This window comes from Macrosteles quadrilineatus, unplaced genomic scaffold, assembly GCF_028750875.1.
Source record: "Macrosteles quadrilineatus isolate MER2022 unplaced genomic scaffold, UCM_ALF_1.0 Scaffold_8__2_contigs__length_117827958, whole genome shotgun sequence".
NCBI classification, from domain to species: Eukaryota; Metazoa; Arthropoda; class Insecta; order Hemiptera; family Cicadellidae; genus Macrosteles; species Macrosteles quadrilineatus.
In genome coordinates, this window is record NW_026542601.1 from 59,748,025 (window position 1) to 59,774,955 (window position 26,931).

At 34.0% G+C, this 26,931-nt stretch overlaps 1 protein-coding gene across 1 annotated transcript in view; it reads left to right on the forward strand.

Annotated features, from left to right (window-relative positions):
- LOC129001284 (DNA topoisomerase 3-alpha) overlaps positions 1–26,931 on the forward strand; it is a 42,906-nt gene that overhangs the window by 10,420 nt on the left and 5,555 nt on the right. Inside the window, exons 11-22 of the mRNA XM_054428532.1 lie at positions 802–1,006; positions 2,510–2,693; positions 2,940–3,027; positions 4,143–4,243; positions 4,735–4,888; positions 5,691–5,832; positions 6,754–6,825; positions 7,342–7,395; positions 14,242–14,415; positions 14,740–14,776; positions 15,779–16,101; positions 25,081–25,128. Of these exons, the coding sequence (XP_054284507.1) occupies positions 802–1,006; positions 2,510–2,693; positions 2,940–3,027; positions 4,143–4,243; positions 4,735–4,888; positions 5,691–5,832; positions 6,754–6,825; positions 7,342–7,395; positions 14,242–14,415; positions 14,740–14,776; positions 15,779–16,101; positions 25,081–25,128 (1,582 nt within the window). The remainder of the gene's footprint in view (positions 1–801; positions 1,007–2,509; positions 2,694–2,939; positions 3,028–4,142; positions 4,244–4,734; positions 4,889–5,690; positions 5,833–6,753; positions 6,826–7,341; positions 7,396–14,241; positions 14,416–14,739; positions 14,777–15,778; positions 16,102–25,080; positions 25,129–26,931) is intronic.

A 26,931-nucleotide genomic window follows, 5' to 3' on the forward strand; every position in this document is an offset into this window, starting at 1 on the left:
ATTTACAATCTTTCATTAAACATCAGCATAACATTTTTTTATTAATCTCTCCTAACTTATTAAAAATGCCTACGATTAGGAAACATGGTGATATCAGTTAGGATAGAGTTCAACTTATCCTAAAATAAAATAAATCATAAAATAAAAGCAATATTAATTTTTATAAAATAATTACTTGTTTTGACTTTTTTTATAGTAATAAAACATTCCTCACACTGCTTACACTTAACAAAACTTCTCAAATGTTATTAAAGTAATATTATTAAAATAATGAAAGTAATATTTACATTAAAAGAATTAAAGTAATATTTACATTAAAAGAATTAATTAAATAAGAACGCCTTTGAAAAGGAAACGCAACTACAACACGCTCCTGTATTGCGGGTATTGCATTGACTTTCTGCAGGCGTTTTTAATTTTTTTTTTTTTTTTTTTTTTTTTTATTATTCTCGTCTCGATAAAAATCTCGGCCAAAAAGTAATCTTGTCTCGTGTAACGAGATTGAAAATTTCCCGAAATTTCAAGACTTGACCATCCCTACTTGATACATTTCATATATTGACTACAAGATCTCAAACACAATACACTTCCAATGACACGATCTTCTCCCAAAGGAAAATATTATTTTTTTCACTCTGACTGTGGAAACTTGACAAAAATTGTTGTTTATTTGTCTGTGATTTGTGTGTTTGTTTGTTAACTACCCAAACAAATATCTGCCATCCACTAAACTCAGTAGTGTTACCTTACCTAACTAGATAATCACATACTTTGTAGCAGTGAAATGTTTGTGATGATCAGTTTGTAGGCTGTGGTCTCATGATAGTTGCCCGTAACTACCTGGACGTGTATCCATATGAGTCGTGGAGTGACCGCGCCATGCATCACTACACACAGGGACAGACGTTCCAGCCCACATCACTGGACATGATTGACGGAGAGACCAGTCCGCCCAAACTGCTGACTGAAGCAGACCTCATTGCACTCATGGATAAACACGGAATTGGTACGTTTACAATAATTGAGAACATTTCCCCAATAGAGAAAAATTTTGAGTACAAGAAAAGTTGTTAACCTTCAATCAATTGCATGTATACTGTTTGATTATGTTTGTTTTTAAATATCAGTATATGTTTAGTATGAAACCTGTCAATAGAATATCTCGATCAGCAAAATATCACTTGTTAGCAGAAAGTGTTTTTAAAAAGGAAACTAGTAGGCATTCTGTTTTGTTGTCTTGGTCCAAAATGTTTTAATGTGTTTGTAAAAATGTTTGGTAATGAAGTTTATAATGGTAAAAGGTCTGTAATAAAGTCTAAAGCTTTGTTGTTTTCTGTCAATCACAATATAGCATAAATAATCTGTAACTTATTTTTAGATTTGTTTAAATAAATAACTATTTATATTTGCATGTATAATTTATTGTCTTTCAAAAAAGCATGTTCTAATTAAATTTATTCTAATTTATTTAATTATTACATAAGTATTAATTACATGATTAAAACTGATACAAGAGTAAATGTCTACTCACTTTTCTGTAAAAGTGATAAAGAAGGAAAAATGAACTGTTTGCTGCCAGCAACAAGAAACTAAATTGTATTAAAAAAAATGTATGTTTTTCATTCCGCGCGTGCTTTCGTGGCACTTGGAATTTTGTAATTAATTTAAGATTTGCATGAATAAAATTGTTTGAATTGAATTGAATTGAGAGAATGTACTACTGAGGTCTTCATGGTAGGACTAGGTCCAGGGCCTATCCATTTTGTATTTTGTAGGGCTTACATGTGTAAATAATCCTGCTACATTGTATTTGCAACTTAAGTTCAATTTTTGTTTGCATGCAGGTATATATAATGTTCAAGATATTCCAGCATCAATAATGAACATTCTTTTGGCACTCCTTGTAGTACCTAGTTTTTTTTTAATTACAGATTTTTATGCAAGAAAAGGCTAAATTATTTTTTGAAGGATTGAATGTTATACGTGTTCCTATTGTTCAGATGTTAGATTATTTTATTAAATTACTCTGGTTACCTTAACCATAGACTAAGCAACACAAGTAGACTCCTCATCCCATTGTAAATTTTGAAGCTTGTTTTTTGTGTCTAGTTCATGTACGTCCACACTGATCGCTGGGGTAGACAAAATTTTGTTTCTATTATTTTAGTGTTATTTTCATAGTTTGTGCTTTACTATTTGGTTATATAACTAGGAAACCAGTTATTGTTTATGATTAAATCGTTTTATTTGGTTAAATGAGGTTTTAAATAACTGAAATAACAAGAAACAAATTGTAAACAAAACATAACCTCTACAGTTGGACGTACAGAACTAACAATGAAATTGGCTTCAGCTGTTCCATAAGGATGGCAAATCTACTAAGGGAGTATGATTTATCTATGCCTTAACTTTATAGCCAACTAAGCTATCATTACATGCTACAGCAACAACTGCTTTTGATTATTCTCTATCTCAAAATGAACACTTGTTGTACTTTATTTTTTCTCAGGAACGGATGCAACACACGCAGAACACATAGACAAGATTAAATCTCGTGCATATGTCGGCTTGGAAAACAACATTTACTTTGTACCTGGACATCTGGGTATAGGTCTGGTTGACGGGTATGATGACATGGGCTTCAACATGAGCAAGCCCTACCTACGAGCAGAGCTGGAGGCAGACTTGGTCAGGTAAGAAAACGTAATTTTGGAGTACAACATTTACTTTGTACCACGATATCTGGGTATATAGATCTGGTAAAAACATTTGAAAATTCACTTGAGTTTAGATACACACAATAGGATTTAGCAGAAAAAAATATATAATTCACTAGTTAGTATAAAGATGATTTCTCATCATGAGATTAAGTGATAAATGCTAGAAACCTTTTGTGATCAATGTTTTCTGTTAGTTTATATAAATGATTTACTTTACAGAATTAGTAATGGTGAAAAGGACGCACAGACCGTTCTGTCAGAACAGATAGAAAAATACAGAGAGGTGTTCCGATTGGCCACAGAACAGGTTGGTTAAATGGTGTTATTTTAACAATATGGACAATGAAGACTGCTTAACACAATGAGTGCGGTAAATATATCAGTGGGTCCTTCCCCAGGACCTGATTTTTTTTAAACATTAAATCTTATTTTTTGTTCCCAGAAGTGAGGATCCAGTTTGGAAATAGTATTTTGAGCAGTTTTTCTCAATAAAACTCACGGTCACTGGTGACCAGGCCCGCACAATGACGTTTGTTGGCACCTTGACGAAAATACTCCATTTTTGGTCTCCCAAACACTGTTTTTGTGTTTTTCACACTAAAAATGTTAAATATTTTATACCTAATATTTACAATCATATACACCCCCTTTCTCCCTCCCACTCATTTTTTATTTCAATAACAGTGAATCATGGGATGGAAGTGCTGATAGCAAAATGTTTTTTGGGAGTCCATCTTCATTAAAACTAAAAGGCACATAAACTAAAATAATAAACTATAAAATATATTGTTGTATCGTATAAAAAGCAAACACACAAAAGAAATACGTCAATAAATGTACAGTCATTAAACTGTGCAAGTGGGAATTTACCAGTCACGGGAAACCGGCATCGGTCCGTGGGAATGGCGGGCAAATCAACCGCAGTATAGGTTATATAACGCTAGCAACGCACACGCAATAACTCCAGTCCATTCCTCAAGGTTGCGCCACACTGGGTGATTCATTTCAGCGGGGCCGGCCGGGCACAGGTGACCGGGCCGGCCTGAGCGTGGTCCTGCGGCCGGTCCTTGATGAGCCTGCGTTCAACGTGTTAACTTATATTTTTAAAGTCCATCATTTGTTTTACAAATGGTAATCTGAAGCTGAAACCCAGCTGAGATTAAATCAAGATTAAGGCCTAGTTACTAGAATACATTTATGAAGTTAGTAGAGTCATATAAACACTGAAAATTTTATTTTAAAATTTATTTTTGAACTGTCTTGTGTATTATGTTAAGCTTAAAGTATAAATCGTTACTCTCCATCTTAAGAATTTAATCCTCAATCACTATTTTTTTATCACATGTACCATAATCTAGGTTAGTTTTAATTTTTATCTAGCACTAGAGTCAAAATTAAAATATCTACTCCTGCATTTCACAGGCAGAGAAGATTGACACAGCTCTAGCACAATACTTCAACACTCGTCCACAAGCTGTTCCAGTCAATGAACAAACTCCCTCCATTGCATCAGCTGTTACCAAGTACGTGGTTCAAGCTGATAAACACTGTTACATTAGTTTGTTGCAACTACTCAACAAATATTTTTAGGGTTCTTAGTAGAATATCATACCATTGACTATTGGATACTGAAGTAGACATCCCATATGGAACAACTGTCGCAAATTTGTTATAAAAAAAGAACATGTGTTATGGTGAGACAGTCACAGAATGCGTTAGGGTCTAAAATTCCATGTTCACCTCATTAATTGTTGCTGACCAAGTTGATGGGTAACACAGTTGATGGGGGACAATTGCTATAGCTCACCATAAGTCATTCCATTAGTTTAACTTTGTTAAAAAGTCTGTGTATTCGACTGATATTAGTGATTTAGCGACAACTTTAACTTGGAGATGGAAAGCCTAGTTGTATTAGTAGTCAAAGATCACATTAAGCAGACCGTAACTGTCCAGGAAAATATTGATGAACATAAATCCTTTTGTTTTGTTCAACGTCTGTGTGTTTGTTTGACAGGTGTCGCAGGTGTCAGTGTAATGTCATTGTCAGGCAGCGCCCCAACAACGCTGGATGGTACCTCGGTTGTCTAGGGTTCCCACAGTGTCGCACCTCTCTGTGGTTCCCTGCTACAGTCACCAGCGTAGAGTTGGCTGATAACACCTGTCCCACAGTGAGTAAAACACATTAATATAACAATTCTACAATTAAAAAAACACTTTCTATTAATAAAAAATCTATTATCTTATCATGTACATCATAATTATCGTGGAATATTTGGACCATAGTTTTTGTTGTGATGTAAATTCTAGGGAGGCACCAGAAATTTGTGTCCCTGTTTGGCTCGCCAGAAATTATACGTAAATTCTGAGGGGAGAATAAAATTATATTCACTGGACGAGCTAGGCCTACCCCTGGAACCAAATCTAGAACGGAACGGTTGTAATTTTGAATGAGTTATTTTGAAACAAACTAACTAACGTTAACTAAGTTAACGGCTAGTCACTGGCTGGCAGGAACTGGCAAGTCTAAAAGGAAATTTTTGTTATAAACTTAATAATAATTTAGAACAAAAATATGTGAGTTAACCAAAATCGTGGAAATAGGATTATATAACAGCTAACCTTCAGAATATATTTTTGGTGACTGGCGTGTAGATTGTTGGAGTAAAATGAGTACTCAGAAGTGTAAGAGGAAGCAAACTCTTTGGTAGTCGATGAACAAATCCTCTTGTCTTTTGGTCATCTTATCATTACAGTTTGGTCGAAGCTTACACGCTCCTTGCGCCGAATTAAAGTACTAGCCAACAGCTGATCAAAAATAAAAACTTAAATCGAAAAAGTATTAGCCAAATCCCTTAAATTATAGCTGTGTCAGGAAACGAACGTGACTATAATTTACTGAGTTAGTGTAAGATTGAACCCGTGTGCATTGTACCTGTTACAACCTCACTTCATGTCTGTTTGGCTGAACAGTGTGGTCCAGAGGTTCATCAGTTGAAGATTTCCTACCAGCCAGGCACACTCCCCCCCTTCTACACCAACCCGACCGTGGCGTGTGTCAATGGATGTGATCAAGACATTCTAAACGCATTGCATATGAAGTCACTGGCGTCTGGTGAGTGAGTCACTAACAGGTTAGGCTGAGTTGGTAACTGACCTATCAGGTACAGTCAAGCAAAACACTTCCCAAAATCTAGAGTTTATATGTTAGAGGGTTGTGCTAGTGTAACATGTGTAAATAATAGCTGCCTTGTCTCATATTTGTAGTAATGTGTCAAAACCACCAAAACTTTGAAAATTTCAGTTTTGAGATTCAATCGGTGAGTTTCAAGAAGCTTTAGTTTCAAGATTAGACCAGTCATATCTTATTGTCATTTGTATTTATTAGGATCTCAATACTTAAGCCCTTTTGAAAGGTTTTGTCAAAGAAATTTGAATTGAAAAATCATATGAGCGATCGGCAACAGCTTACTGTTCACACACAAGTTGGCAGCAATGGAGCAAACAGATCACCATTCACACCGATGAAACAAGTAAATTGTATTCTGAACTGCTACCAGGTATCTTAACTTAATACAAAAACATACTAGGATAATGTTTCATGTCAATGTCTAGTAAACACAAACAAAAAAAATTAACCACTAAATGTTTGAATTGATCTTATATTCATGTTATCATTAGGATTGCAAGTCAAATCTCATTCAGTTTTGATTGCATAGTAAACTTTTTTTATTACAATATCTGTAATTATTGTGACCTAACCAGGCTGGTAAACAATTTTGCGTTTAAGTTAAGATTTGGGATTCGCTCATTTAAGTTTTGGTTTGGGTTTTGAAATTCAAAATTTCTGGTTTTGACCATCTCTATTATATTAAACAAGATTAGTGGGAGTACTGTGCACAAAAAGTACTCATATCTTTCTCAGAGACTATACAAGATATTATATAATCTATCTTTTCTTTAATTTGTTTGTAGTTTCCATTTTATTTTAGATGGTTATTTAAAATTTAAACAACAATTATGATGTGTTTTGCAGTCTATCGCGATTCTTCAAATCAAGGCAATCAAGATGATTCAAGAATTTCAAGTGGTTACTCCTCCGCAACATGTAAGTCTATCTTAAAATTAATTAACTATATTCAATAAAGTGCAATATTTGATGATTAAACCAATTTCAAACCTCAGGTTTGATCACTTCTGTTGTAAAATGGTTTTGGTAGAGCCAGCCAATGAATATACCCTATTTTGGGATTCATATTTTCAAATTAAACAAAAGAAAGTTTGATAGATAAATGCTATTTATTTTAGAGTTTTACACAAGTTTTTATCTACTAAAGTGAATGGCCAGGAATGGTATAAGCTTACAAATTTTTAATTTGTATAACAGAATAATTTAGTAAATCGCTATTCGTGTTTTTAAGAATAAGCTCAAAGATTGAACATTTGCACACTATTTATTGAAACATTTGGTCTCTTTTACTTGTTGGTTAAAGCACAGCCACAACATACATAATTTTAACTATGGAGGGAAACCAAACATAAAAATTTATTTGACTATTTAAAACATGATTTTTTGCGAGTTTAATTTTTTCCTCTATCTAATTGATTTCCTTAATATTTCCAGATTCCACATCTAACCCCAGTGCTCAAACTGTAGGCAGACAGACTAATTCCTTCAGTAAGTATTGTAGGCCTACAGTTGTAGATATTTATTGACATTTTACAGGTAACATTCACTATTACATGACTACTTACCTTAAATTCCTAACGGGATTGCGTAACTGTAGGATGTAAAAAGACCCCTACCATGAATAAGTTGACAATACCAGCCAGAAGATCAAGATTTTCCAACACAAAATAATTTTTTTTAACTGACACCAAAAAATTATAGATAAAAATACTTTTTCCTACAGTTGCCTCAATCATAGTCACTCTAAAGTAATTTCTATGACTGATTAATTATTATAGAAATGTGACAAATATTATGTTGTAAAAAATTATAAAAGTAATCTACGGTACAATGTTCACAATAGATCCGTTCTCATACTGCTTTGGTTATATCTTATGTACTGTATGCAGGCGGGTGCCCTCTATGAGAACGTAGATGTCAACCACACACTGTAAAGTGAACTTTTCAGACCTAAGGTAGCAATCTAAATCCCTCTCTTGACTCCAACCAATACGACTCGTACTATAGCATTGTTAAATTATTTTTACGATATATTCTGTTTTAGGCGTGTCTAAATTAGGCTCCCCAATCAAAGTCTCCGGTTGGGAACATAAAAGTGGATTTAACGACGTATCTAGAACGGATTCACGTTTAACACTATTAGTTTTTTAAAATAAAAAAAAAAAACACTAAGATTTATTTGGCCAGGTGGTGCTCTGTTTTCAGCTTTAAAATAGCTGCGACATCTATGCTGGTAGCATCATTGTAGCGAGGGTAGTCACTTCTTTTATCTCTTACTATGTACATACGAATCTAAAAAATTTCTGCCACAGTTTTAAAAGATTGGGTGAATGGGTTGGCATTTTGACCATATTTTCCGCATATATGTTTTCATTGAATTTTTTGTTTGAATTGTTTTACATGCGCTGTTGGGTTGAGTATTTTTATTTTTAATTATTTTCTACTTTTTACTCTGTGTAAATATGTTAAACCTATTGTATATGGCCTATTAATACATAACCGAAACCTTATTATCTGTTTCGGATGTCTGTTATTTGTATCAGATGTTTTATCTTTACTTTTAAATGTTTGTTTTATATTTAGATCTCTCATGAGCAGAACCTGTACCTCTTAACCTCTGCTCTTCGAACTGTCAAATATTTACAGCTGACTTCATTTGATATATTTACATTCTTCCTAAATGTAAAAATGAAAAATTTGGAAGCCCATGGGGCTTAGCCCAAGGAAAATATGAAAATTAAATTATATAGTTTTGCATTGTCATCCATTTGTGAGATATGTTACAAGTTTGAAGTCTCTAGCTCAACAGGAAGTTAGTTTAAAATCAATATCAAAATTTGTACCGGACCAAAAAAGGGAGCTACAGTAGAACCTCGGTTAACCGAGGTAATTGGGACCGAGGGTACCTCGGATACGGCGAACCTCGGATAACACGGAACATAACCTAAAAATCGTTACCGGGGCTAAAAATAGCTCAAGATATACTAAAACATGAACAAAAGTTATTAACTGAACTGTTGTTTAGTTTATTAGTACAAGAAATGTTATTAGTACGCAATAAAACGTGAGAGGAAACGGTAACACTCACAATACTAAACACTGTTTTAATATAACACTCAATTTATTGCACAACTGAATACGTATGATATAGGCTACACAATGTACAGATGTTTAGTTACAGTACAGTACAGTATTCCTGTTTACAAAATTAAATCAAAGAAATGAAAATTAATTTACTGTACATTGTACAAAAATAAACAAAGTAAGCTAATCTTTTTTCCCAAAGAAATCAGTTATTGTTTTTTGACTTAGATTAGAGGATCTTAGGCTAGCCGCCCTGTTGCGCCAGCGTCGTAGCCAAACTAAATCGTCAGCCCACTAGATGCGCAATAAGCTACGGAGTCGAATCGGGGTGGTGGGGAGAGCGAGTGGCTCAGTCGCCGAGTCGCGTCTCGGCATTGAAACAGTTCGCATTGGTCCGGCGGCGAGCGGTGTCGGGTTACAACACCTGCAGCTGCTCTGGCGAGCGGTGTCGGGTGACAGTGCCGTATGCATTCGGCAAAGATAAGCGCTAAGCTACGCAAATATTTGGCCGAGGAAACACAACAGTTGCCAACATTTTACTGTACAGTAGTTTTAACTAGGGGTCTGCGGTACAGAAAATTTAAGGTCGGTACGGTTTGGTACGGTACAATATTTTGTACCTCGGTTCTCGGTACAAAATCGGTACGGTACGCGGCTACCCGTATTTTTGCGGTTTTCTTCTCAGAACTGTATCCAAACCATTATTTTTAACTTTAATACATAGACATTACTATGAAAATGGATAGTATCCTACATTCATGGTTTTCTAACAACAATTACTGTACCACATATTATTAAAACAAAACCTTTTACTACTACGAGGATCGTGTCAAGAAAAATCACAGTTGAGATAAAGGCTTTACCTATTTTACTCTGAGATACTTTGAATAGCCATGATAAAGTAGTTTAAAAATAGGATAAGAGTTTTTATGAATAAACATGTTTGAAACATTTATTGACAAGATAATTTCACAAAACTGGTAAATTATTTCCAACCAACACAATGTCTAGTTGTTTTTTTTTTATTTTATTTTAAAAACATATAAAAGCATTCAGTAGAAGACAGTGTAGTTTTGCCAGCTGTTCACAGCAGATGACAATGGAAAACTGGAGGTTATGATGAAGTAATGGCAAAGACCATTTTTTTTATCAGCTTCAAAACTAGTTAAGTTATAAGATGGATACAATTCTTGCAAAGTTTTTTTCTGAAACTAAAATTTGGATTATCACAGAGTAAGATTTGATGTTGGGCAATTAGACTTTATAACTGTGTAAAAGGTGTGTATCCCTGAATTTATAAATTGCATTCTACACTTATTCACTGCCAAACATAATTCTGTAGAACCTTGATGAACCGAGAATTACACTAGCCTACATAACTTCATTACCCCAAGTAAAATACCAAGATAAATTTTTATAATTGTATTTGAATCAAATAATTTTAGTTTGTTAAAAATGGATTGTATGTTCAACAATAATTGCAGTCCATTATTGTTAAGCAGTATGGTCCCAAATTATTGTTTTTGATTTTGAAACATCACAGTTCATTTAACAAAATTATAGTTGAAGCAGCTCAATGTTAAGTCACGCTTGTGCAATAGTTTGTTTACATGCTTTCTCCAGACCACGGGGGAGGGGAGGGTCTGATAAGCCGTCTATTGTTCACCCTTAAGAAGGTCCGACCCTCATTAGTGCCGCTCGGCTGCACTCAGTGGGGAACCCAATACCACAAATCAATCTTTTAAATGAATACAAATATTTGGTAATAATTGTTTTATTAATATTCACCTTGAAATTTCAATAAATTTGGTGTAAAATTTGACAAAAATCTGCCATTTGGACCGATTATTAATACAATACCAAATACCAATAAAGTAGTACCGTACATTCATTGGTAATTAAATAATAGGTAAAAATTTACCGATTTTCGTCAAGTTTTACCCCCTGCTGTGCGCTATGTCACAAAAGCTGATAACGACATGGGTGATTAGTAACCATGGCAACTTGTTGAATGCGTGATGAAGGGAAACCCAAGAAATAGAAGAACAAAGAGAAAGAATAACGTTGTTATCTTTATACCCTTTTTACAATTTCCGTTATTGTTATCTTTGTGTAAGATTTTATGATTTTGTTTTATAGGTTTATAAAATAATTCTTTTTAACTACGGGAATATCAATTTATAATTTATCAACGTGCTTCTCTTCTGAAACAGCAATACCGGATGCATAATAAAGGTCAATGGCCTAAAATATCACGATTGTGCAATATTGTATTTTGATGTTGAAATTAAAATCACGACAAAAGTTTGTATATATCCATGGTCGTCAATAGAAAGATAAAATATCCATAACAAATATTTAATTTATAAAATAAGATTGTAGATTTGTTACAAGTTTAATATGTAGCCATAAACAGTTTTATGGCAGTAGGCAATGGCCAGCGGCAAATTCAATATTCACGAAAATACTGATTAAGTTAGAGATAACATTTAACAGTCATCATAAAACTATTATTTTTATGATAAAACAGAATTGGGGAAAGTCGTAAAGAAATAAAAGTGATAAAACTCAACAGTTCTTGGAAGTACTTCAATACAACAATTATTGTCGTGATAAAATGTTAATGGAATTGGGACTGCTAATGGGTTTTTTATTGCATCATCACGCTAGTAATAAATTATGAAGATCGTAAACAAACATCTGATAAGACTTTTATGTGCTCGGAACCAACTGCCGTTGACTACGATAGTAAACTGAAAGTAATTTATTATTATAATAGGCTGTACCGAACCGAATTTGTACCGTGTAAAATGCTGTACCGAACCGATGACGGTAATTAAGCTTGTACTGTACCGTACCGACTTTTTCGGTGCACCGCAGACCCCTAGTTTTAACGCATTGCAGGCTAGCATGCGTATTGCGATAAAAGGAGCACCCAAACGCTCATTACTGTACGTAGTTTGTGCGTGTTTCTTTTGCTTTTTAAATAAAAAAAATCGTCCGAGGACGGCCTCGGTTAACCCGGAGTCTCGGTTAAGCGAGGCTCGGTTAACCGAGGTTCTACTGTAATATAAACAAGCCCATGGGGCGTAGTCCAAGGGAAATATGAAAATTAAATGATATAATATTATTGCATTGTCATACATTTGTGAGCTAGTAGTCCAGTCAAACTAAGACAAATTACCCTTAAACCTGGGCAAAATTGCTTCACAAGAGATTTAAGTGGTATTCAACTCAGAAAATGTTGCTTTATAACATATCCAAAATCCGACAAAATCCATCCATGGGAAAGTGACTAAAATCAGAATTTAAAATGGCGGCTTTTCCCAACATTGGACAAATTGAAGAAAACATATTTTACATGCATTTGTTATGCACATTTTTCGAGATATTGACTTTGGACCACCGCCTGTATTTATTGGGTGGTTAGTACTTCATTTTGATAGGGAACATGTTTTTGGCCGCCATCTTGGATCCGCCATATTGGACATACATAATTTTTTTTCAACGCAATGATAGTGTTGTGACACATTGTTACCAACTACATTTTTACACTGATTTAAATGCCAAAATCCGTTTTTAAATATCTTTATTCATTTAGAAGATATATTCAAACGAAAACTCTCCACCATACATTTCTTATGGACGTTTCGTAGTTTGATAATTGTTTTAACATTATGTTTCTTATATCTCCAGTTCTTATTGACGCTTGTAGTTCGTTCTAGGCTTAAAATATTCAGTAATGTAAGGGCTTTCATTTGAGCTCTTGATAATTAAAATCAGACGAGTTGAAGACCAGCGACGAACCTCAGAACAATATTAAATATAACTTTTTAGAAATATATTTTTATTAAAAGATTTATAACTCGAGTTGTTAATACGTCACAAAGGTATTTCTGGTCTCAAATTACTCAGTAAATGTTTGGCTTTAATTTTATTGACCATTAAACAAAATCTGACAATTTTAAAATGAGTCGTGGTTCTTAATTTAACATTAAAATGTATTTATTTTGAAATTTGTCTTTAGTTAAGGACATATATCCCAAACCCTAATAACTCCCGGAAAGTAATCCATAGCTAAAATAAAAGTTAATAATTTGGTGAATTATTTAAGACTATAAAGAGTTTTGGGAGTTATTTAGAATTGGGGATATACGTCTTTAACTAAAGAGAAATTTCAATATAAATACATTTTAATGTTAAATTATGGTCCATGACTCATTTTAAAATTGTCAGATTTTGTTTAATGACCAATAAAATTAAAGCCAAACATTTACTGAGTAATTTGAGACCAGAAATAACTTTGTGACGTATTAACAACCCGAGTTATAAATCTTTTAATAAAAATATATTTCTAAAAAGTTAAATTTAATATTGTTCTGAGGTTCGTCGCTGGTCTTCAACTCGTCTGATATTAATTATCAAGAGCTCAAATGAAAGCCCTTACATTACTGAATATTTTAAGCCTAGAACGAACTACAAGCGTCAATAAGAACTGGAGATATAAGAAACATAATGTTAAAACAATTATCAAACTACGAAACGTCCATAAGAAATGTATGGTGGAGAGTTTTCGTTTGAATATATCTTCTAAATGAATAAAGATATTTAAAAACGGATTTTGGCATTTAAATCAGTGTAAAAATGTAGTTGGTAACAATGTGTCACAACACTATCATTGCATTGAAAAAAAATTATGTATGTCCAATATGGCGGATCCAAGATGGCGGCCAAAAACATGTTCCCTATCAAAATGAAGTACTAACCACCCAATAAATACAGGTGGTGGTCCTAAGACAATATCTCGAAAAATGTGCATAACAAATGCATGTGAAATATGTTTTTTTTTTTCAATTTGTCCAATGTTGGGAAAAGCCACCATTTTAAATTCTGATTTTAGTCACTTTCCCATGGATGGATTTTGTCGGATTTTGGATATGTTATAAAGCAACATTTTCTGAGTTGAATACCACTTCAATCGCTTATGAAGCAATTTTGCCCAGGTCAAATCATAATTTTACTAGACTATAGGTATGTTTCAAGTTTTAGGTCTCTAGCTCATCGGGAAGTTAGTTTAAAATTGATTGCTAAATTTGTACTGGACAAGAAAGCCAGCTAATACAAACGTTTTAAAATACTCCAAAAGTTATTTTTACGTAGGCCTATTGCTATTGTATTCAAAAACAAACATTGTGTTAGTGAAAAATGAAGTTCTGAATAAATCAACCTTTTAAATCTTAATGTTATCAGATACAAATTCAGACAGAGAGAATGACCCAGGACCAGGTAACCACTGGAACAACCCAGGAAACAACCGTTCGTCCTTCGGAACAAACAACTCGTCTGGCTGGAACAACCAAGGAACATCTGGCAGACAGTCCTGGGGAGCCAACTTCAGCAATAGCTTCAATGCTGGCCCTACAGGTGATTTATTTATTTGTGTTGGTTGGTATCTTATATGATAATCGTGTTTTTTCCAATCACAAAACTGTGTTCTTATTTCAATCTGTAATGTTTATAATTGCATAGAAATGGTATAACCCATTCTTAATGTTTTTCTCTTAAGTAGTTGTTTGTGTTTTTTTTTCCGTGAGAACTAGTTTTTTGGTTTTTTTTTTATTATTTACTGAGCACAGTCTAAGTAAAAATTATTTTTACTTACCTTATATTCAAAAATGCATTTTCTGTATTAATTTCCCTGTATAAACAGATTTGTGTTTGTTGATATTTAAAGGTTTTCTTTTTCAGATGACATTTGTTGCACATGCGGTCTACCAGCAAGAAAGTGAGTTCATACTTAAGTGTAAATCTATAAGTTTACCAATGAGTAATTCTTCAAAAATGAAGACAGAATACAAGTTTTTACACTAGATAAATGACAAACTAAAGTATTTGTGGTATCTTCTGTGTTTATTTATTAGCAAAAAACTGTCATTTACTACTTATTTTTATGAACTACTTTTTGTCTGTCTGTTTTCATCTGTGTGTATTTTTTTACAATATTTCCTTTAAAAAATTTTAATTCAGGGTAAGTTTACTTACTTAAAACAATTTTTAATCCTGTCTCAACCTAAGTTGAGGCGGACTACCTGACCAGAGGGTAGAACAGAACAATGGTTATCCGTGTAAATACCATTGGCCACGCCTCACTAAATAAAGTCGGCCAATTTTCTTGGGACAAATATGTAAAGTTTGGTGTTGTGATAACTTTGATTAAATTATTTTCATAAATATCAAATTTATTATATTTTCAATTATTTTTTATATTTCCACTTTTAAGTGGTGAATTCAGAGGGTCGGCCTAGCCATTGTCCTGTTCCACCCTCCTGTCAGGTTTTGTCAGTATGTCTTAATGTAGTATATTAAACATGATAAAAGGACTGTGTCACATTAATTTACATTGTCATACTGCTAAGTGTAACTATCCTGTATTATAGACTCCTTGAACACGGTAAAAACCACTTACTCAGAAGAGGAATATCATTCAAATTTATCTGGCTGGAAAATTTGATGTTACAGCTCATACACGTGCTAAGAGCTGCTTTAAATCTGTGTACATTGTACATAAATGAATTTTTAGTGATGCAACTGTAAAAGCAGTTAATTAATTCTGCACTTGTAATTTGAGCTCCAATTGTACTAACTTGTGATTTTTTTTTATCAGACAAGAGTCTAATCTAAAATTAGTGTGAGTTTTCTGCTTCAGAGTTGCTTTTGTACTGCTTGCACACATTTAAAAATAATTTGTACTATCCTTGAGAAAGAATGTACTTTTTTAATGTTACAGGTTGAAAGTATTGAAAGAGTCAGTCAATAAAGGAAGATTCTTCTATGCTTGTTCAAAGCCAATGGATGAGAAGTGCGGCTTCTTCCAGTGGGCAGACGACGGACAAACAGAAGGAGGTGGAGGAGATGGAGGGGATGGAGGAGGGGGTGGTGGTGGAGGAGGAGGTGGTTGGGGAGGGGGAGACAGGTGGACTGGGAGAGGAGGTGGAAGTGGAAGCAGGGGTAAAAGAGGAGGTGGGGGCTCAGGAAAGGGTAGACCAAAAGGAAAAACCAACAGCGAGTTCAGAGCAAAACCCTATGGATCAAGTCAGGGGACCAGCCGAGGTGAGTTTTAATTTATCGCATGGTAAAAGAATATATCACAGCTCTACCTCGTGAGTTTCAGACTTAGCACATACCATATTATATCCTTTATTCAAGATTATTCAGTGTGGCAGATTGCTTGTAATAAATATATAAAGGCTACTTACAGTCTTTACAATCCTGTTAATTTAGCAATACGGCCGTTTTGGAGATAACTCCATCGTCGGGTGCATAGTCATCATACACTAAACTGAACTATTTACAAATTTACTTTTTTACATGGTTTCTTCATTTTCATTGCGTCAGTTTAATAAATAATACATGCAACACAAGACACGGACACAACACGAAAACATCAAGGCACATGCACGGCTAAAAACTGACGACCGACTGATTGAACCTTATCACTGCAAAGGTTGGGTGGACGACTGGAACAACTGATGACACGTGTACTATCATAGCTGCTCAAATTATACCTTGTCCTATTTGATTTGTATTATTTTCTCAAAAATTGGATTGGGTGCTGAATTAGTCTGGAAATTATTCAAATTAATGATTAAATCCGGTTCTTTAGCTGTACTGGTGCAGATGTGGAAATTTTAAATACAATTAAGTTTGTTACCTTTGCTACCAATATGGAGTATTTATCAACTATTGATTTCAGAGTAGTCATGGCAATACTGTTGAATTTGTTCTGCATAATTTGAGACAGGATTTGGTTTCTTTATAGCGCTTATATGTTCTTTATACCTGGTCTTAAAACATCTACCAGTCTGTCCGATGTAGTAGGAATCACATTCTCCACACTTAAGCTTATACACACCTGACTTCTCTAGTATAGGCGTAGTATTACTTTGTCGTGGAGCTGACAACTTACGTTGAAGGTTGTTGCTAGTTCTGTATGCAACTGAATAGTTGTGCCTACTAAAAGGACGAGTTGCTAGACGTTGGTTGAGTTTATTTACAGAACTCTAATGTCACAATTAAAATATCAGAGTCGGTGGCTCAGTCGGTAGCGTCGCGGACTTCAGGCCCAAGGCAGCGATGTCGTGGGTTCGGATCCTGGTCACTGCCAAAAACATTTTATGAGTACAGATCATTTTCTTTGTACTGTACCGGCTCACTCCTCGCTTTGCTGTATACGATCCACGCACAACAAATACACGTTTTAAGGTGATTAGTCTATGTAGACGGGCAAATGCAAGGTTAAAAGAGGCCGCCAACCTCTTTATTTTTTAAAAAAGAAAAAAGAAAAGATATTTTTTATCAATTTGATCTTTGTCAGTTATATTATTGGCTTTCCCCTTAATTCTCCTGTGCAGTTTATCAATCATGTCAGAGCTGTAACCGTTATTCAAGGCAATTTGTTTTATTGTGTTAACACGTTCGCTACCTTAATTATATGAAATTTACGTTCGCATAGACCAGCGACGCAATTGTGCGTCGACTCGTTTCTCACAATAGACCACCGACGCATATTTGCGTCAGCTGGTCACTTGAAATAGACTAACGACGCACACTTGGATCGGTGTTCAATGTTATTAATCAGCGTATTTCTTAGCAACGGTCTATTTTAAAGCCCTGATTTTATCGTATCGGTCCAGAGGGATATCTGCCGCAAATGTGCGTCGCTTGGTCTGTGGATATGACGATTGGTTACGTCACACAACAGTTGGCAACATTGTTGTTTACATTGTGTATTCCGCGACATCACAGAACAGATGTAAACGTTATAACCTTTGCAGTTTTAGCGAGTGTTTAGTGGAGTTTCTTTATTTGTTTGTGTAAAAGCTTGAAACAACCAAATTACAACGACGCTTACGTGCGTCGCCTGGTCTATTGAAACGAAAATGTAATCTTTTTAACTGGATTTCATTAAATAGACTGACCGACGCATATATGCAGCGTTTTAAAATTTGCTCAAAACGATAAATAAAAACAATATTTATTTCTTACTTATTCACTTAAGGTTAATATGAAGTCAATTAGTCCATTTAAACGATATTTCTCTTTTGGTCTGTCGGCAATGTTATTCCTATATCACTTGGTCTGTAAGCAACGTCATTATCATTCCTTTTGGTCTATAGGAGTGACCAGACCGACGCATATGTGCGTCGCTCGGTAGCGAACGTGTTAAGCTCATTTCTATCATTTTCTTCACTTAAAGGTTTGTCAATCAATCTGTAGATCATTGAGTTTTAGGCTGCGATCTTGTGAGAGTGGGGGTGATTAAAGGTGCTTTGGATGGTTGTGTCTGTACTGGTTGGTTTTCTATAAATGTTAAAGAGGTGTTTGTTATCCGATTTTCTCAAGAGCTTTTCTCATGTTCTATTGTGAATTTAAGTCTAGGATGGATATAATTAAGATATTTTCCAAACAGGTCAATTTGTCTATTTGCTTAACACTTGGAATAAGCAAAGTATGTCGTCGATGTATCGGTGCCAGTAAACAATCTTTTCTTGATGCGCATTACTTTCGGCCAAGATGCGCTGGTGTTCTATGTTATCAAGGAAGATTTCCAATAAGATTGAAGATAAAGGTGAACCCATAGCTAATCCCTGTTTGTAAACAATGTTTGTTGTTAAACTCAAAATAGTTCTGTTTTAGGACAACTCTTATAATAATTCTGCTGTTTTCTCACTGATTGTTTTTAAAGTTCCTTTTGTTCTAACATACTGTTCTACCAAACATATGGTTTTGTCAATAGGCACACTCGTATACAAATTCGTGACATCAAAAGATACAAACTGTACGTGGGACCGAATATATACATTTTTTATCACATCAACCAAATGTGTACTGTTCTTAACGCTGCAATTAATTTACAAGTCGATGTTGTTTCTTATAATTTTACCCATAAGTTTGCATAAGTTGTATGGAGGTGTGTTAATAAAGTTCATTAAAGGTCTGATTGGAACATCCTCTTTATTTTCGGAAGCCAACTATTTTAGGAGCACTAGGGTTCATGACCTTGACCTGCCTCTTTTGACTATCACTAAGGAGATGTTTACATTTATTAATAACTTTATTAACATCACTGTGATAATGTCATGTTAGATCCTTAGGTAGTTAGAATATTAATGTTATTTACTGCAATAAAATTGTCCACTTTACACGTGTATTAATCCTTATCTAATACTACTACTGCATTACCTTTATCAACCTTTGTGACAACGACCTTATTGAGGTCGAGCTTATCTGTTAAACTTCTTAAAGCTGTCATTTTTAGCATCGTTTGAAAAATTATCAACAATGACCATTTCACTGTTTCCTTGACTTTACTTATAATGATCTCATATCTAACAGGGTGCTGTTTCTCATGCTTTATTGTCTCAATACAACTTTCAATCTCCAAAAGAGAGTCAACTATACCGTTTTTTTTTTTTTTTGTTTGTGATGGAAATTATAATTAAGACCTTTGTTGAGTAATGATGTATCCTGCTGATTAAACTCTATTGATGTCAAATTGACTATTCTAGGGTGAAATGTGTGAGAACACGAGATAACTGTGGCTGTGTTTTTTTTTACTTTATAAAGATTGTCGAGTTTCTTTATTTGGGTTCATCTTTTTTTCCTAATGATAAGCCTTTTCAGTCGGTCATCAGTTTTTAGCCGTGCACGTGCCTTAATGTTTTGGTGTTGTGTCTGTGTCTTGTGTTGCATGTATTATTTATTAAACTTTGACACAATGAAAATATAAAAAAAACACGTAAATATGTAAATAGTTCCGGATGATGGAGTTATTTCCAAAATGGTTGTAGTGCTAAATTAACAGGATTGCAAAGACTGTAAGTAGCCTTTATATATTTATCCTTTATTGTTTTCAACTAACTAGACATTCATAATCATTTTCTGGTGTCACCATTGAGGTATTCACATATCTCATGGCTCTTTGTTTTTATTTCTTGCTTAGAGAGGAACAAATTACAATTAGTGAGGTTATAGTAATGTTTGTGGATAGATCAATCATAAGAGCAGTTTTTTAGGATGTCATTTTTAGGAAGGTGCGAAAACCTTCATATTTTGTTTTGATACTAAGGCTTGTGCCTTATACAAATATACTAACACAAAATAAGTTAGTTTAAAGAAGAGATTATAACATTGAAACACTTTTGTATTAAGAAAGAACTACAATAAAATCAAATAATAAGTTTACAAACAGTCAGCTGATCATATGATAATTTTAACATTCAAAGTATAGTTGAGACAGTAATTAGCAGATTCAAATTAATGGCAAAACCATGTAGCCACATACTCCCCTCCCAGTGTCAACGAGGAATGTAACGATGCGGGGGATGAACACTACGACCTGATCTTGTAAAAATCAGTGTTTTTTTAAGGTCAACATCTTCATTTCTGTCTTTGGTCTTGTCTACTTGAGTTTCTCTAGATTGCATGTCATTTTTTCTTACGTTAATGGTCGTATCGTTCATAGAATCTTGAAGGAGGAATGCCGGTTTGAGTCGGTCAATAGAAATCGACTTAGGTCCTCGTGGAGTAAGAATAGTAAACCACTTGTCAGATCGCGAAACCACTTGGTAAGGGCCATCATAGACAGCTTGCAACGGTCTTCGGGATGAATCATGACGAACAAAAACCTGGTTGGATGTTCTTAATTCTGGATGAACAAAGACCTTTTTAGAAGAATGGTATTTGGCTTCTATTGGTTTGAGATCATTCATTTTTCTTTTCAGATTGTACACTAAATCAGGAACATTTGTTGAGGTATCTTCTGTGGTTTGAAAAAGATCACATGGCAGTCTGATGGACTGACCTAGTGTCATTTCTGCAGCAGTAACATTGTGTTCTGGAATAATATAAGATCTTAGTCCCAGTAGAACCATTGGTAACGTCTAATAATAATAATAATAATAATAAATCTTTATTTCTCCACAAGTAATACAATAAAATTACAAAGATCTATACAAACAAATTATTTTACAATGTAATAAAAACTTATTGTTAATTAATTAAATAAAAACAGTTTGCTTTAACTTGCGAAGAAATATACACACCCAAAGAAGATTAAAACTTCTGTGTGTGGGCGGGAGTCTCAACTAATACTTAACAATAACAAAAAATTCTCTGAAAAGGGTAACAAAATGAATTATAAATTAAATTTACCTTTAGTCCAATAACTTTTGTGGAAAAGACAACAAAGAAAACAAAATTCACCAATATCTAGGAAGTAAAACGAAAAGTATGTAACTATAATAATGAGAACATTTTAAGAAATTGAAGGAAACAATGAAAACCCAGACTCTGAAATACAGATACTTACAAAGATAAAGCAAATACATTGAGCTAGACATTACTTACTAATATTATTAAGAAGTCCGTCTGTGTCCAGTTAGATGTTAGTTGAGCTGTTAATGCAGATTTCAGATGTCGGTGCCATCTCTCGATCTTTCCATTAGCTTCAGGGTGATACGCTGTAGTTTTAATGTGATGGATACCAAGATGTTTTGTTAATTCATGAAATAAATTGCAGTCGAATTGTCTTCCTCTATCTGTAGTAATGTTTTGAGGAACTCCAAATCTAGCAATCCAGGTAGAAAGAAGTGCTTCTGCAACTGTTCCAGCAGTAATATCCTTGATAGGCGTTGCCTCGACCCATCGTGTAAAGCGGTCTATGATAGTTAGCAAGTACGTAAATCCTTGAGAAGGTGGCAAGGGTCCAACTATGTCCACATTAATGTGAGAAAAACATCCATTAATGTCGTTGTAAGCTCCAATCTCAGAAGTAGTATGTTTCCAAACCTTTGATTTCTGGCAAGCTACACATGCTTTGGCCCAAAGTCTGACATCTTTATTCATGGAAGGCCAAACAAAACGTTGTTTAATAAGGTCCAGAGATCCTTTGATTCCAGGATGTGCCAGGTTGTGAAGGGAGTCAAATAACTGCTTTCTGAACTGCTGAGGAATAAATGGTCGTAGCCTTCCAGTACTTGTGTCACAACACAGCTCTGAGCCATTAGGAAGTAAAATATTTTTGAATATCAAAGAAGTTGTGTTTGAGTACTTCAGATTTTTAAGTTCAGCATCTTGAGATTGAGTTTCAGAAATTTGTTCAAATGATATAGATGAAGGTAGGTCAATAGCACTTATTCTTGACATGAAATCAGCAGGAATGTTTTGTTTTCCTGGAAGATACCTTATGTCGGTAGTGAACTGTCCAATAAAGTCTAGATGACGCAATTGCCTTGGACTAGATGTATCAGAGGGTTTATTGAAGGCAAAAGATAGAGGTTTGTGATCTGTATATATAACAAAACTTCGCCCTTCAAGGAGATAACGGAAGTGCTTCACAGATAGGTATGCAGCCAGGAGTTCCCTGTCATAGGTACTGTATTTTTGTTGAGTCGTTGTAAGGGATTTAGAGAAAAACCCAAGAGGTTCAAAGTTTCCATTACAAATCTGGTGGAGAGACGAACCTATAGCGAAGTTTGATGCATCGACCATGAGAGCTAAAGGAGCATCAGGAGATGGGTGTGCTAGAAGTGTGGCATTGACTAGCTGCCCCTTTGCATCCTCAAAAGCTTTCTTAGATTCTGAAGTCCAAATTATTTTTCGTTTATCAGATTTATGTGTACCCTTACACAAATCAAATAGTTGTTGCTGAACAGCAGCTGCGTTAGGAAGTGAACTTCTGTAAAAGTTTATAAGTCCAAGGAATCTACGAAGCTCAAGAATGGTTTCAGGAAGTTTGCAACTAACAATAGCTTCAACTTTATCAGGAAGAGGAGAAATTCCTTGTTTCGAAACTGTGTAACCAAGAAAAGAGATCTCAGTCACGCCAAATACGCTCTTTGACGTATTAATATTAATGTGATGCTTATTAAGTCTATCAAAAACAGTTTGCAAGTGATTAATATGTTCATCTTCTGAGGAGGATGCTACTAGAATATCATCTAAGTAACAAAAGGTAAACTCTAGATCATGCAAAAGAGAATTAATATATCTCTGGAAAGTTTGTGCAGCGTTCCTTAATCCAAATGGCATTTTTAGAAATTCAAATAATCCAAAAGGCGTTATGACAGCAGTTTTTGGAATGTCATCAGGAGCTACTGGAATGTGATGAAAAGCTCGAACAAGATCAATTTTGGAAAATATAGTTTTTCCATTTAACTGGCTGTTAAAATCATGCAAATAAGGTATAGGATATCTATCAGGAACTGTTTTTGCATTTAGGGCACGGTAATCCCCGCAAGGTCTCCACGTACCATCAGTTTTAGGAACTAAATGAAGTGGACTGGACCAACAGCTTTTTGAAGGTCTGCAAATGCCTAACTCAACCATCTTGTGAAACTCATTTTTAGCTACCGCAAGTTTTTCTGGAGATAAACGTCTAGCTCTAAAGTTCACAGGCTGACCTGTTGTCTGAATTGAGTGAAAAACTGTGTCCTGTGAAACTTGAAAATTAGGATTTTCTTTCAGTAAATTAGGATATTGGTTGATAAGTTTTGAGTATTTACCTTTTGGGTCAAGAACCAATACAGATTGTTGATTTGAAAGTTTTTGAATTCCAATAACAGATAATTGAGTCCTGTTATCGATTAGTCTTTTATTTTTGATATCAACAAGTAAACCATAATGTGATAAAAAGTCTGCGCCAATTATGGGTTGGGTTACGTCTGCAACTACGAAAGACCAGACAAACTTTCTTTTTAAGCCTAGATCAAGTTTTATGTCTTGTTTACACTACGTTTTGATAACAGAACCATTGGCAGCATATAATTGTCTATCACTTACAGCACATTTGTCTTTGTTTGTGAGAGGCAAAACAGATATGTCTGCTCCAGAATCGACGAGAAACTTACGACCACAGGGTAAGTTAGTTACAAATAAGCGGCGAGATTGAAAGCCCCTGTCATCCTGAGCCGCATTTAGTGACGGGGCAGGAAGTTTTCCTGTTGTGCATTCTTTTTTGGTGTGAACAAACAAGGTTGAACACATTTTTTAGCATTTTCACCAAATTTGTTATGATACCAGCAAATTTCACCTTGATCATTTCTCTCTTTAGGATAGTAATTGTTCTTATGTTTGACTGGGAAGTTGCGTTTACTTAACTTAAGAAGTCCATCAATAGACTGAGTTAGTTCGCTGACTTGTTTTTCTAAGTTGGCAATCCGATCACTAGATTGCACAACTTCTCCTTGAGCACAAACGTAGTTGTCGACAGCTGATAGTTCAGCTATTTGGTCACCTAATTTAGCTAAGTCATCAAGAGAATTGGTTTGAGAAGCAGCTAGAGTAGTACGAATGTGACTAGGTAGACGTTGTAGAAAAATAACTTTCAAAAAACTGTCATTTACCTGTGTGCCTGCTAAGGTTCTCATTTCACGAAGAAGAGTTGTCGGCTTCTTATCTCCGAGAAAAACTTCTGTTGTCAGTTGTTTTAGTTTGGCATTTTCTGAAATTTCGTATTCTGAGCAGAGCCTTTCTTTTAAGTCAGAGTAAGGAGTTTGAGACAAAGGTTTGGTAATAAAATCTGAAAGGTGACTTGCAACTTCATTGTCCAGTGAGCTCATTACATAATTGTATTTAGTTCTTTCCTTTGAAATTCCATGAAGAGAAAACTGACACTCAATTTGATGAAACCAAAGAGAAACATTTTTTGTCCAAAATGGTGGAATTTTCACTTGAATTGGTGAGATTTGTGAAGCCTCTGGTGTACTAGGAGTTGGAGTAGATTCTTGATTATTCATTATGGTCCAATTGAATTAACGACAATAAAAAGTACAGTAAAGGGGTCACCAAATAAGGCTTGTGCCTTATACAAATATACTAACACAAAATAAGTTAGTTTAAAGAAGAGATTATAACATTGAAACACTTTTGTATTAAGAAAGAACTACAATAAAATCAAATAATAAGTTTACAAACAGTCAGCTGATCATATGATAATTTTAACATTCAAAGTATAGTTGAGACAGTAATTAGCAGATTCAAATTAATGGCAAAACCATGTAGCCACAATACAATACATATTTTTTTCAGGAACGAAGAAAGGAGGTGCAAGATTGTGCAGCATGTGCAAGGAACCAGGTGTGTAAATAACAGATCAAATAGCAACCCATTACTAAGTTGAATTTTAATGATATGCCTTAAACCAGCCTTTATAAGGTACCTAATACGGATAACAGAGAAATGCATAAGAACAATGCTTAAACAATTGTTAAACATTTATATTCTTTTAAAATGTCGTTGTGAATTTCAATTTGTTGATCAAAAATAAAAATATTGTTATAAAATTACAGACTAAGTAGGGTACACTATACGTGTTAACGACCAATTTTCCACTTTTGAGAGATTTTTTAGTGCTGGTAGCTGAGGAATAACTTTCATATTGTTCCAAAAGGCTTTGAGACGTTACTGTATTTCTTTTTATAATGTAGAAGTACACCGATTGCAGGAAACGATGATGTCTGACATTTCAATGTATCTAGAAAAGACGATTAGTTTTTCATTAGGCCTAATGTAATGGACAACTCTTTCCTCCTTAAGGAATATCTAAAAATGTTTATTTTCATACCCATTGATTATGTAACCTGAACAGGTGACTCAAGCAGTTTTAAAATAACGATTGTTCTGTGGAACTTTTGATTGTTTCAAACAGTTTTGCTTATCAAAAATCCTCAAGTAATTAATATATAAAAAATTATACAGTCACTAAAAATCATGAAATAATTTATTTTTGTAAAAAAATACAACCGACTTCAAACGCTCTAAAAAGAATGAAATAATTTCAATAAAGTAAACTTTTGTATTAGGCAAGCTCACGTATTTCAAGTCAGCGCGGCTCAAACTGCAAATACGATTGAAATTAAATATTGTGTGTGTATTTTGAAAATCAATAAATTGTAGCTGGATAACATAAATATATAAAAAACATACTGAACTGTTTTTTTTATATATTAAAGGAAATATTTTCTTGTATTTTATGTTTACTTCAGAATAAATATATTATGCAAATAACACACACAAATGTTCTATATGAATAGGAAAATAAAATTTAGTTTGATATTATGATAAGGAAAAGAAGCTAGTTTAGTAATAAAACGTTACTTTTCCAAGTTAGAAACATTTAAATGCGTTATAATCTTTTTAAATATACTCGTTAATACCACTATAATGCCGATCTCTGATTACGGTAATAAAATAACACTTAACGCATAACTATGAAAAAGACATGCAGATTAACACCTTTAGTTATAGATAGTCACCTGCAATATGGACACCCTCTTTCAATTTTGTATCAAAAATCATCATAGAGCTGCGCCGACTTAAAATACGTGAGCTTGCCTAATACAAAAGTTTACTTTATTGAAATTATTTCATTCTTTTTAGAGCGTTTGAAGTCGGTTGTATTTTTTTACAAAAATAAATTATAGTATTTTGTACAAGTTAGTACATAAACAAACTTAAATTTAATTGCAATATTAACCCTCCGAGTGTCCATAGTTTAGGCCTTAATGTCCGCCTATTTTTGGCGCATTTGCAAGGTTTTATTAAAACCGATCTGAGAAGCTTAAAACAAAGTTAATTCTACTGTTCTATATACCATTTTGTTTGGAAAATCATGGGCTTCAATATTATACATAAAACATAAGGAACATTTGTTTCAAAAAATTTTTTCAGGTAAAAAAAAAAATATTTGGAAAATAATAAAAAAAAAAATAAGTTTGCGCTCAATGAAATTGTATAAATTATAGGCCTATACATATTTGAAAATAGCTACTTTGTTCTAAATTTTATGAGGATTACAAATATATAATAATATAAGGAAGTAGATTTGCAAATAAATAAGTTATGGGCAAAAAACAGATTTCAGTACATAGCGTTTAGCTA